This window comes from Scyliorhinus canicula, chromosome 6, assembly GCF_902713615.1.
Source record: "Scyliorhinus canicula chromosome 6, sScyCan1.1, whole genome shotgun sequence".
Taxonomy (NCBI): Eukaryota; Metazoa; Chordata; class Chondrichthyes; order Carcharhiniformes; family Scyliorhinidae; genus Scyliorhinus; species Scyliorhinus canicula.
Genome location: NC_052151.1, coordinates 26,867,445 through 26,881,389, shown reverse-complemented (window position 1 = coordinate 26,881,389; position 13,945 = coordinate 26,867,445). Strand labels below are relative to the sequence as shown.

At 47.9% G+C, this 13,945-nt stretch overlaps 1 protein-coding gene across 4 annotated transcripts in view; it reads right to left on the bottom strand.

The window, feature by feature from the left end:
* babam2 (BRISC and BRCA1 A complex member 2) overlaps nucleotides 1-13,945 on the bottom strand; it is a 318,522-nt gene that overhangs the window by 36,920 nt on the left and 267,657 nt on the right. For all 4 annotated transcript variants that reach the window (XM_038799057.1, XM_038799060.1, XM_038799059.1 and 1 more), the window contains one exon: nucleotides 13,357-13,427. In XM_038799057.1, the coding sequence (XP_038654985.1) occupies nucleotides 13,357-13,427 (71 nt within the window). The remainder of the gene's footprint in view (nucleotides 1-13,356; nucleotides 13,428-13,945) is intronic.

The following is a 13,945-nucleotide window of genomic DNA, read 5'->3' as shown; positions in this document are numbered from 1 at the left end:
TAAGAAAATGACATTCAGAATACAAATAAAGCTTTATTTTACTCCATTTTTAAAAATCCATTTATATGTTACTATAATTGCAAGACTACAAATGGTAACAAAATAAACAGTCGTTTGGTAGTACAGAACTTGAGCATTGCTGATGAAAACATTTTGTCAAAGTTTTGCAACTTGCACTCATCAGGGCAATCACAAGAATGCCAATAAAGAACAAAGAACAATACAGCACAGGATCAGGCCTTTCGGCACTCCAAGCCTGTACCGGTCATGATACCAACCTTTGCCAAAGCCCTCAGCACTTCCTTATGCCGTATCCCTCTGTATGCATCCTATCCATTTGTTTGTCAAGACGCCTTTGAACGCCGTTACTGTATCTGCTTCCACAATCTCCCCTGACGATGCGTTCCAGGCACTCACCACCCTCTGTGTAAAAGACCTGCCTCGCACATCTCCTCTAACTTTGCCCCACGGACCTGAAACGTATGGCTCCCTGGTGACTGACCCCTCCACACTGGTATAGAGTATTTGCCCATCCACTCTATCCATGTCCCTCATAATCTTGTAGACCTCTATCAGGTCACCCCCTCACCTTCCGTCTTTCTAATGAAAACAGGCCGAGTCTATTCAGCCTCTCCACATAGCAAACATCCTCCAGGCAACATCCTGGTAAACCTCCTCTGCACCCTCTCCAAAGCCTCCACATCCTTCTGGTAGTGTGGCGACCAGAATCGTGCGTAATATTCTAAGTGCGGTATGACTTGCCAGTTTTTATACTCAATGCCCCATCTAATGAAGGCAAACATTCCCTATGCTTTCTTGACTACCTTGTTCACTTGTGTTGCCACCTTCAAAGATCTGTGGACCTACACCGGCCAGATCTTCTGACATTCTATATTACAACTAGAAGATAGGATTTCCACCAGATACTGTTTGTCACACAACATATTTATAATTTTTTTTAATAAAAATAATTTTTATTAAGATTTTCACAAAATATAAACAAAACAATATTAACAGAATAACCATTGTAAAAACCCAAGAACAACACCCACCCCCCTAAAAAAGCAACTACTAAATCGAAAACAAAAAAAAAAGCAAACAACAGAAAGGAAAGAGATAACACCCGCCACATCCCACAAACCCCTGTACACACCCCTGTACACACTTCTCCCTGCCCCCCAAACCCAATCCCCTCAGGGCAAATTGCACCTTCTCCAATTTGATGAACCCCGCCATATCATTGATCCAGGCCTCCAAGCTTGGGGGCCTCGCATCCTTCCATTGAAGCAAGATCCTCCACCGGGCTACTAGGGACGCAAAGGCCAGGACACCGGCCTCCTTCCCCTCCTGACTCCCGGCTCCACTGCAACCCCAAAAATTGCGAATCCCCAGCCTGGCTTGACCCTGGATCCCACCACCCTTGACACCGTCCTTGCTACCCCCTTCCAAAACTCCCCCAGCGCTGGGCACGCCCAAAACATATGGGCGTGGTTCGCTGGGCTCCCCGAGCAGCTAGCACACCTGTCTTCGCCCCCGGAAAACCTACTCATCCTCGTCCCAGTCATGTGGGCCCTATGCAGCACCTTGAACTGTATGAGGCTAAGCCTCGCACAGGAAGAGGAGGAATTCACCCTTTCTAGGGCATATGCCCATGTCCCCATCTCAATCTCCTCACCCAGCTCCTCTTCCCATTTACCCTTCAGCTCCTCCACCAAGGCCTCGTCTACCTCCTGCATTACCCGGTATATGTCCGAAATCATCCCTCCTCCAACCCACACCCCCGAGAGCACCCTGTCCCGTACCTCACGTGGGGGCAACAAGGGGAACCCCTCCACCTGCCGCCTGGCAAATGCCCTAAGCTGCATGTACCTAAACATGTTCCCCGGCGGGAGCCCAAACTTCCCCTCTAACTCCCCCAAGCTCGTGAACCTCCCATCCACAAACAGGTCCCTCAACCTCCTAACACTTACCCTGTGCCAGCCCAGAAATCCACCATCAATGCTCCGTGGAACAAACCAATGGTTCCCCCGTATCAGGGCCTCAATCGAGCCCCCCACCTCTCCCCTATGCCGTCTCCATTGGCCCCAAATTTTGAGGGTAGCCGCCACCACCGGGCTCGTGGTATACCTCGTTGCAGGGAGCGGCAGCGGCGCCGTTACCAGCGCCTCCAGACTCGTGCTAACACAGGATGCCATCTCCATCCTCTTCCATGCTGCCTCTTCCCCGTCCATTACCCACTTATGCACCATCACTGCGTTGGCAGCCCAATAGTACCCACAGAGGTTGGGCAGCGCCAGCCCCCCCCATCCCTGCCCCGTTCCAAGAACACCCTTCTCACCCTCGGAGTTCCATGCGCCCACACAAATACCGTAATACTCCTGTTAACTCTCCTAAAAAAGGCCTTCGGGATAAGGATTGGAAGGCACTGGAACAGGAACAAAAACCTCGGGAGCACCGTCATCTTGACGGACTGCACCCTCCCCGCCAGTGACAGCGGGAACATATCCCACCTTTTGAACTCCAACATATTTATAATTAACGTGATTATAACATCAATCCACATAACCCACACAGAAATTCTTGCCTAAATATGGCAACAAACTCTCATCTGGTTGTATGCAACCCACATGGTCAAATTAGGTAACTTACAGTAATTGTTTTTGGAAAATGAATTACAAACGCAGTAACATAGAAATAGAGAAATACAGCACAGAACAGGCCCTTCGGCCTACGATGTTGTGCCGAACTTTTGTCCTAGGTTAATCATAGAATTTTGGACACTAAGGGCAATTTATCATGGCCAATCACCCAACCTGCACATCTTTGGACTGTGGGAGGAAACCGGAGCACCCGGAGGAAACCCACGCACACACGGGGAGGATGTGCAGACTCCACACAGAGTGACCCAAGTCGAAATCGAACCTGGGACCCTGGAGCTGTGAAGCAATTGTGCTATCCACAATGCTACCGTGCTGCCCTTAAGAAGAAATTAATCTACACTCCATTATTCTACCCTAATCCACGTACCTATCCAATAGCCGCTTGAAGGTCCCTAACGTTTCCGACTCAACTACTTCCACAGGCAGTGCATTCCATGCCCCCACTACTCTCTGGGTAAAGAACCTACCTCTGACATCCCCCCTATATCTACCACCATTTACCTTAAATTTATATCCCCTTGTAATGGTTTGTTCCACCCGGGGAAAAAGTGTCTGACTGTCTACTCTATCTATTCCCCTGATCATCTTATAAACCTCTATCAAGTCGCCCCTCATCCTTCTCCATTCTAATTAGAAAAGGCCTAGCACCCTCAACCTTTCCTCGTAAGACCTACTCTCCATTCCAGGCAACATCCTGGTAAATCTCCTTTGCACCTTTTCCAAGGCTTCCACATCCTTCCTAAAATGAGGTGACCAGAACTGCACACAGTACTCCAAATGTGGCCTGACCAAGATATTGTGCAGCTGCATCATCACCTCACGGCTCTTAAATTCAATGCCTCTGCTAATGAACACTAGCACACCATAGGCCTTCTTCACAGCTCTTTCCACTTGAGTGGCAACTTTCAAAGATCTATGAACATAGACCCCAAGATCTCTCTGCTCCTCTACATTGCCAAGAACCCTACCGTTAACCCTGTATTCCGCATTCATATTTGTCCTTCCAAAATGGACAACCTCACACTTGTCAGGGTTCAACTCCATCTGCCACTTCTCAGCTCAGCTCTGCATCCTATCTATGTCTCTTTGAAGCCGACAACAGCCCTCCTCACTATCCACAACTCCACCAATCTTCGTATCATCTGCAAATTTACTGACCCACCCTTCAACTCCCTCATCCAAGTCGTTAATGAAGGACCCAGAACTGATCCCTGCGGTACGCCACTGGTAACTGAAATGAAAAAATGAAAATCGCTTATTGTCACGAGTAGGCTTCAATGAAGTTACTGTGAAAAGCCCCTAGTCGCCACATTCCGGCGCCTGTCCGGGGAGGCTGGTACGGGAATTGAACCGTGCTGCTGGCCTGCTTGGTCTGCTTTAAAAGCCAGTGATTTAGCCGAGTGAGCTAAACCAACCACTGGGCTCCAGGCTGAATATTTGCCATCCACCAACACTCTCTGTCTTCTATCGGTTAGCCAGTTTGTTATCCAACTGGCCAAATTTCCCACTATCCCATGCCTCCTTACTTTCTGCATAAGCCTATCATGGGGAACCTTATCAAATGCCTTACTAAAATCCATGTACACTACATCCACTGCTTTACCTTCATCCACATGCTTGGTCACCTCCTCAAAGAAGTCAATAAGACTTGTAAGGCAAGACCTACCCCTCACAAATCCGTGCTGACTATCCTTAATCAAGCAGTGTCTTTCCAGATGCTCAGAAATCCTATCCCTCAGTACCCTTTCCATTACTTTGCCTACCACCGAAGTAAGACTAACTGGCCTGTAATTCCCAGGGTTATCCCTATTCCCTTTTTTGAACAGGGGCACGACATTCACCACTCTCCAATCCTCTGGTACCACCCCTGTTGACAGCTACTCTTTTTCAATGAAGTTGATACCTCCATTTTTAACAATGCACTCTGTGAATTGTGGTGCTTTGCTGATTGTTTACGGAATTTTGCAGTTCAATTTCAAACATTCAGCCATTTTGAGTCTTTCTGGGTATCCAAGAGGAGGAAGATGCATAAGGTTTCCATCAATGTTACCCTTGTGGAAAAAAATCCTGCTCTTGAACCTTGGCTCTTTTCTCTGGTTTCAAATGCGTGACCAACACTAGCTTATATATCAACTAAATTTTGCACCGTTTTACAAGTTACAAACTTATGCGACTGACCCTAATCTAATGTATTTGAAGGTACGGGAGTTCGTAAAGCGTTGATCAGCCAACTGCATTCCTAGCCACCCTTGACATGTCCCTCATACGACAGGGGTGGTTAAGGTGTGGACACATAACTGCCATTTAAAGGCCCTCAATCTGCCTCTGCTGCAATTTTTAAGTCGGGGGGGGGGGGGGGGGGGAATGCAGAAGTATGGTGAACAATCTGGCAGTTCGCCTGCAGTCAAGCAGGAAGAGGCTATCTCCTTTGGGGTCTCCCCGTGCCCATCAGGGGCATTGCCCCTTCCTCAAGTTGTACCCCACCCCCACCCCTATCCCCTGCCTTCTCTAACCCGATATTCCAACCCCTCTCGTTTGGCCTACCAGAAATCCTCGGATGTACCTCTAGTCCAGGAGATATCTCTCTTCTTCTTTGGAACTGATTGTAGTTGCAATAATAGCCTATTTGTGGTGAATCACAGTAGCGTAATTCACACTGTATTACACATGTTGTACTATGTCCCTGTAAGCTCAGCACACGAGCAGTTGCGCTGCTCTGCCACTAGGGGGAGATGCACTGGGATTGTACGGGAGTTTGTACTGGGCTCCACCCACGGCTCCTCCCCCTAACCGGAAGTATAAAGGTTGATGCTGAGAGCCTGCCTGCCAGTTCATCTGGAGTTCATTTTGTCACAGGCAGGCTCTGTTGTAAGACGATTAAAACCACTGTTCACATCTAACCACGTGTCGCGTGAATTGATGGTCTCATCAATTTAATCATCTTAAGAAACAGTAAGGAATGACCATGGCATCAGCCCTGAAGCCTAATCGACTGGAACTCGACCCGCAGGCTGCAGAGGCAAAATAAATCTTTTCACATTGGCTCCGATGTTTTAAGGCCTACCTGGCTGAAACAAGCACCACAGAAACGACGGAGGAGCAGAAACTCAGTCTACTGGACGCAAGGGTGAGCCATCGTATATCTACTCAGCTAAACTGCACCGGCTCATATACAGAGGCCCAGGCCCTACTCGATAGAATGTACGCGAGGCCTATCAATGAGGTCTACGCGCGCCACAGTTTTACTACTCGCCGCCAGCGCCCTACAGAATCGCTAGAAGAATTCCTCAGAGACTTAAATGCCTTATCCTGGGACTGTAATTATCAGGCTGTAACTGCTGCAGAACATGAGAGAACTTTCTGTCCGCGATGTCTTTGTTGCAGGCCTTAGATCGAATTACGTGCGCCAGTGACTGCTGGAGAAGGGGGCCCTAAATTTAGAAGATATTGTTGAACTCGCTACAACTATGGAGGTCTCATTTCGTAGCCTCACCTTGTTTCCTGCCGACTGCGCGACCCCATCATGGGCCCCCGACCAGCGACTCCCCCAGACCTGCGCTGTGCGGCCACCCAGCCACCATGCTGCCCCAGCCTGCCACTTTTGTGGCCAGCCACAGCACCCGCGGCAGCACTTCCCGGCCCACAACGCGACCTGCAGGAGCTGTGGGCGAAAAGGTGGCAGGCTCTGCCTCCACCCGTTACGTGTGATCCATGGGGGCCGCCATCTTCGCTGACCCCCACCACGCGGTCCACCACGGGTGACTCATGGGGGCCGCCATTGTCCTCGCCGCCCGCCACGTGCGATCCACCGGGGCGGCCATCTTGGGCCCCATCCTCTCCACATTCAGAAAACTCGCTTGAAGACTGCGACCTCAGCGGGCACTCATCGCGGGGCCATCCCAGCGCAGCCGACCGAGCCGCCGACTACCCGCAACTCAACGCAGTCACACTGGACCAATCGCGCCTAAAGCATCTCCACAGCTCTATGACGATGGTCCAAATCAACGGGTACAGTACACCGTGCCTTTTCGACTCCGGGAGCACTGAGAGCTTTGTACACCCAGATCTGGTAAGACGCTGTTCGCTCCCCATTTTCCCTGCGCGGCAAACTATCTCCCTCGCTTCGGGTGATCACTCTGTCCATATCCAAGGGCGCACCGTCGCAACTCTAACAATCCAAGGCGCTAGCTACTCTAATTTCCAACTATACGTCCTGCCCGAACTCTGCGCCCCACTCTTATTGGGACTCGACTTTCAATGCAATCTCAAGAGTCCCACCCTCAGCTTCGGCGGATCCCTACCCCCACTCCCTATCTGCAGCCTAGCCACGCTGCGAATCCCCCCCCCCCCCCCCCTTCCTCTCTCTGCCAACCTCACTCCGGACTGTAAACCCATAGCCACTCGCCGCAGGCGGTACAGCCTACAGGACAGGGTGTTCATTCGATCCGAGGTCCGGAGGCTTTTACGTGAGGGGATCATAGAAGCCAGTAACAGTCCCTGGAGAGCTCATGTGGTGGTCGTCAAGACCGGGGAAAAATTCCGCATGGTCATAGACAATAGTCAGACTATTAATCGGTTTACGCTCCTCGACTCGTACCCCCTCCCCAGGATTGCAGACATGGTGAATCAGATTGCCCAGTATCGGATGAAGTCTGCATACCACCAACTCCCAAATCAGCCCGGAGGACCGCCAATTCACGGCGTTCGAGGCCGATGGCCGTCTCTTCCACTTCCTCCGGGTTCCCTTTGGTGTCACGAATGGGGTTTCGGTGTTCCAACGAGCAATGAACCAAATGGTGGACCAGTACGGGCTGCGGGCCACGTTTCCGTACTTGGATAACGTCACCATCTGCGGCTATGACCAGCAGGACCACGATGCCAACCTCAAACGATTTCTCCAGACGGCCCAGAAGCTTAACCTCACATACAACAAGGAGAAATGCGTTTTCTGCACAACCAGACTAGCCATCCTCGGCTATGTCGTGGAAAACGGAGTCCACGGTCCCGACCCGGACCGTATGCACCCCCTCTTAGAACTCCCCCTCCCCCATTGTCCCAAGGCCCTCAAACGGTGCTTGGGATTCTTCTCCTACTATGCCCAGTGGGTCCCTCGATATGTGGACAAAGCCCGCCCACTCTTTAAGGCCACACTTTTTCCCCTGTCAGCTGAGGCTCGCCAGGCCTTCAACTGCATCAAGGAGGACATCGCCAAAGCGGCCATGCGGGCAGTGGATGAATCCGTCCCTTTCCAGGTTGAGAGCGATGCCTCAGAGGTAGCTCTTGCAGCCACACTAAATCAGGCAGGGAGACCAGTCGCATTTTTCTCCCGAACCCTCTCTGCTTCGGAACTTCGACACTCCTCGGTCGAAAAGGAAGCACAAGCCATTGTGGAGGCTGTACGTCACTGGAGGCACTACCTCGCAGGTAGAAGGTTCACCCTTATCACCGACCAAAGATCGGTTGCCTTCATGTTTGACAACTCGCAAAGGGGCAAAATTAAAAATGACAAAATTCTGAGGTGGAGGATTGAACTCTCCACCTACAAATACGATATTATGTATCGACCGGGGAAGCTCAACGAGGCCCCAGATGCCCTGTCCCACCGCGGGACGTGTGCCAGTGCACAGAGCGACTGCTTAAAAGCCATCCACAATGACCTCTGCCACCCGGGGGTTACCCGGCTCGCCCACTACATTAAAGCCCGAAATCTGCCTTTCTCCACCGAGGAGATAAAAGCCATCACCAGGGACTGCCCGATCTGCGCGGAGTGCAAACCGCACTTCTACAGACCAGACAGGGCCCACCTGGTTAAGGCTTCTAGGCCCTTTGAACGCCTTGCGATCGTTGTCAAAGGGCCACTCCCCTTGACTAACAGGAATGTGTACTTCCTGAACGTCATAGACGAGGTCTCCCGTTTTCCCTTTGCTATCCCATGCCCCGATACGACCTCCCAAACAGTCATTAGGGCCCTGCATAGTATCTTCACCCTGTTTGGTTTCCCCAGCTATGTACACAGCGACCGGGGTTCGTCCTTTCTGAGCGACGAGCTGCGTCAGTACCTGCTCGGCAAGGGCATCGCCTCGAGCAGGACTACCAGCTATAACCCCAGGGGGAACGGGCAGGTGGAGAGGGAGAATGCGACGGTCTGGCAGACCGTCCTACTGACCCTCCGGTCCAGGAATCTCCCGATCTCCCATTGGCAAGACGTCCTCCCCGACGCGCTCCACGCTATTAGGTCCCTCTTATGTACCGCTACCAACCAGACTCTCACGAGCGCCTCTTTAGTTTTTCCAGGGGCACTACCACGGGGGTTTCGCTCCCGGCATGGTTGAAGATACCGGGCCCAGTACTCCTCCGGAAGCACGTCAGGGCACACAAAACTGACCCACTCGTAGAGAAAGTGCTCCTACTACATTCGAACCCCCAGTACGCCTTCGTAGAGTTCCCTGACGGCCGTCAGGACACTGTATCCCTCCGGGACCTAGCGCCTGCAGGATCCAACCACCCCACTACCACCGCCAAGGTACCCTGACACTACATCCCACCCAACTCGCCCCCCACGCCCCCGCACCTACCAGTTCGCTACATTTTTTTTGCACGCCTGCGCCAGCTAGCTCCCAGCGCCCCCAGTCGAACTAGACGGGTACGAAGCTCGGGCGGAATCGCCCCCGGAGTCCACCATCGTACCCCAACTGACGGTGCTCATCCAGTCACCAGAAGGGGCTGCAACCCCAGTGCTCCGCCGATCACAGCGGACAACTCAGCCACCGGACAGACTCAACCTCTAAGCCACCACCCCCGTCGGACTTGATTTTTGTTACAGGGGGTGAATGTGGTGAATCACAGTAGCGTAATTCACACTGTATTACACATGTTATACTATGTCTCTGTAAGATCGGCACACTAGCAGTTGCGCTGCTCTGCCACTAGGGGGAGAAGCACTGGGAGTGTACGGGAGTTTGTACTGGGCTCCACCCGTGGCTCCACCCACGGCTCCTCCCCCTAACCGGAAGTATAAAGGTTGATGCTGAGAGCCTGCCTGCCAGTTCATCTGGAGTTCATCTTGTCACAGGCAGGCTCTGTTGTAAGACGATTAAAACCACTGTTCACTTCTAACCACGTGTTGCGTGAATTGATGGTCTCATCACTATTCACTGGTGAAGTCCCACTCTGACCCTATTATGGCTGTCCCCAGAAGCTGTGGGGTAGCCGGGTTTCTAGTCAGTGATGTGCTAACTGAATTGTGGGTCTTTCTTCCTGTAAAATCCTTTCCATTATTTTTAGAAATCATAGGTTCATAGATGATGTGCTAGTCCACAGCTGGTAACTTGACTTGTAAAGCAAGAAGTTTAGATTTGTTCTAATATTTTATCCCCTATGCTAGCCACTATTGATTATTCAGTCAGTCAATTAGGGATACTTGCTTCCAACCTAAATGGCCCTCACCCCAATTTGCATTCTTCTACTATATAACCACATTTTTAAATACACAACTTTGACAAGGGATTCAATTCTCATTTTAAACCAATTGTGCTACTTTATATCACACTTTTGGTATTAGTGCTGTGTCATCTTCAGTGTGGGGCTAGTATCAAAAATACAGTATGAAATCGGTAACAGGACTTTGACAAACAGTGATCGATTTGTTTCACAAGAACACAGAAACAGTTAATGAATTAATGACTAGATTATATTTTCTTGGCGCTGTTGAGGGATGAATGGCAAAACTCTACTCTTCCTTCAATGGTGTCGTAGAATCCTTAACATTATTTGGACAGAGTGGAATGGGGATCTTGATTTAACATCCCAATTGAAAGATGGGCCCCCCAACGATGCTTCAGTACACTACAGTATCATCTCAGGTCATGTGCTCAAGTTATAGTGGGGTTTGAATCCAGAACCTTGGCGGTCAAAAACTTTTACAGCAGCAATAATGCAAGAAAAAAATAGATATATTGTTGTATAAATACAGATAGTGCGATCCACATTTCAGAAAAAGGACATTTCATCCCACATCTTTGAGAATGTAGCCTTTCTCAAGAAATACAACCAAACCCAGAAAGTTTTATTTTTGCAAAATAGCTGAAATTCCAAAAATGTTCAGCAGCAGAAAGATTATAGCACAATAGCAGAGAGAATCAACATTCCTTCAAATACACCACCCATGTTCCTCATTTAAATCCATTAACAGGATCAGAGTTGCATTCAGTCCATTATTTTTGCTACATTCAACGGAGGATTGCTGAAGAGTACAACTTTTATTTCACCCGAGAACTGTATTTTCGCATATCATTGGCAAATTAATTGAACTCATCATCTCATTCACATGTCTGAGTATTATGTAAAAAGTCACAATAACGAAAAGCGATGGGATTAATGTGTTCCTGGTGTTGTGGTGTTGGGCAATACTCCTCACAAAGGATCAGGAAATAGCGCTACGTCAGCTAATTTAAATTTTATTGTGGAACATCGCACGTAAATGGACAGATACTGCATTGGAGTACACAAGTGTAAAGGGAAGGAAAAACATCTCTTAAAGGGATTCTATTTATTCTTATGGCCAGTTACCTACTGAAAAGACTGCAAGAAGGGGGAGATTATAAACTGTTGGTGTCAGGTGGGAAGCAATAGTTTTAAAAATCTTATAAAATGTTATCAGGACACAAACCCTCTTACTTAAATTGAAACAGAGGCAGGTCGGGAGCAGGTGAAAAATCTGTTCTCAGATGGTGTGTCAGTCAGTAAAAACTTTAAGAGAGACCGTGCATTTTAATTTTCACAGAATTTAAATTTTTAACCCATAATTGCAAGGTTTTGCAGGACTTGGACAAACCAGCAAGGAAGAGATGGGCTGGATTAATTAGGGAAGTATGTTTGCAGTACTGCTTGCAGGCCAGGAGCAGGAGTTTTTCCTCCAAGCTCACAAACTAACCTCTATGCAGACCCCAAGATAAGGCAACTCCACCCTTCCTACACTGCAGTTCACAAATCTCCATCCCCTCCTGATTCCTCCTTCCAGCTTTCTCTCCTCTGTTGCTCCTCGGTTTGCTCCCAAACGTCTCGTCTCTCCAACTCTTTCTTCCTTAAACTTAATTTTTTGATTAAGCTTTTGGTCACCTGCCCTAATATTGTCTTGTAAACTTGGTATTGAATTTTGGTTGGTAATGATTCTTAAGCAGCTTGGAATGTTTTACTACATTAAAGTGCTATATAAATGCAAGTTGTTGTTGTTATACGTTTTGGTGTGAAAAATAAGAGGCAAAATAAACCAAATGGTACAATTTTAAAGCGAATGCAGAATCAGAAACCTATGTGCATAAATCTTTGAAGGTGACAGGGCAATTTGAGATATTATTAAAAGTATACAGAATCCTTTGCTTTTGGAAGGGTTTGGAGAAGAAGCAGAAGATATTTTCTAGAATAGTATGTGGCTAGCCATAAAAATACTATGGCTGTAAGAACAGGTCAGAGGCTAGGAATCCTGCCGAGGAATTCAGTTAAGTGGTGAGACAACAAGTTGGGAGTTGAGCAGAGAAGGTAAAGAGATTTGAGAGGTGTCTCACAAATCATGAATGGATTTGATAAAGTAGGGAGAAACTATTCCTCGTAGAGGAACAGTCAGTAACTAGATGTGCAAATTTAAGGTGATTGCAAAAGAACCAAAGATAACTTAAAGGGGGGGGGGGGGAAATCTCAGCATGTTGATGTGATCTTGAATGCACTGTCTGAAAGAGTGCTGGCTGAAGATTTAATTGTAACTTTCAAAAGCTCGATTAAACAAATGCTTGAAGGGAAAATACTTACAGGACTATAGGAACTTGTGCCTTGTAGGTAGTGGAAAGGCTTGGAGGAGTCAGATGAGTTAGGCGCAGCAGGATTCCTAGCCTCTGACCAGCTCTTAGAGCCATAGTATTTTTTGTTCAGTTTCTGGTCAATAGTAATCCCCAGGATGTTGATAGTGGGGGTGGGGGAATTCAGTGATGGTAATGCCAAAGAATGTCAAGGGGCAATGGTTGAATTATTGAAGGTGGCCATTGCCTGGCACTTGTGCAGCATTAATGTACTTGCCACTTGTCAGCCATTGACATTGTCCACAGCTTGCTGCATTTGAACATGGACTGCTTCAGTATCTGAGCAGTCACAAATGGTGTGGAACATTATCCATCATCAGTGCACAGCACACTCCTGACCGTGAGCATCTGGATTGCTGTTCAGGAGCTCCAGCTGCTTTTTGGAGACCAGCCTGAACTGAATTTTTTCTCGAGGCGTTAATAATACACAAACTGTGCACACTGCAATGCTCCAGCGCAGATGTTCAAGCAATGTGGATATGACGTCCTCCATAGGTCTTCCTGGTTATCCTTCTATTTTTCAAGTTTACAAGGAAGTGATGGAGGAGGCAAAGGAAGTGGAGAAGAAGGTGGAATGATAAAGAAAAGGCCGAAGGAGAGTAAGTGGGGATCAGAATATTGCATTATCAGCTCCTGAAGGATAATCATTCCTCAACAGAAAATCTGTTTTGGGATATTCTGTATCTTTACAAAAAAAGTGATTTGGAAATCAAAGTAATTTCCAATCTGGCTGTTACAAATTATTTTTGTGCCGTTTCTCACATTGTAATTCCATGATTGTATAATGTAGTCTTTGCTTAGATTATCCAGCGGGAACAATTAATTGAATCCAAATATAAACTTACGTTCCAAAGTGACTCAGAAAGGCTGCAATGTACTCTCTTCGCCTGTGGTATCCCTGAATGATGTACTGCACCTTGGTTTAAATAAAGCAAAAACAAATGTAAATTAAAATAGGTAAGATATTAATAAAACAAATAAGGACAGCAATTTCAAATTTGGACATATGGTACATTATTTGAAGCAAAATATTGCCCGTTTTAAGATTTATATACATTCCATGCTTTAGTATAGTGTGTCTCTGTTTAAAACGTACAGTGGTGATGAGAAATGTGAGAATAGTACATCTTCATTTTGCACAAAATGACAGCATCACACACTTCCAGACTCACTGTTTTGATTAAAGATCAATTCAAGGGGTTCTGTGCTGAAGTCTAGGTCTTTTTCTAATATGTAAGGTAGATGCAAGTTTCCCCTTAAATTTGAATTGTAAAATAAAAAACAGCATATTAGTAAGGGCAGCATGGTGGCACAGTGGTTTAGCACTGCTGCCTTACAGCGGCAGGGACCTGGGTTCAATTCCAGCATTCGGTGACTGTTTGTGTGGAGTTTGTACGTTCTCCCTGTCTCTGCGTGGGTTTCCTCCAGGTGCTT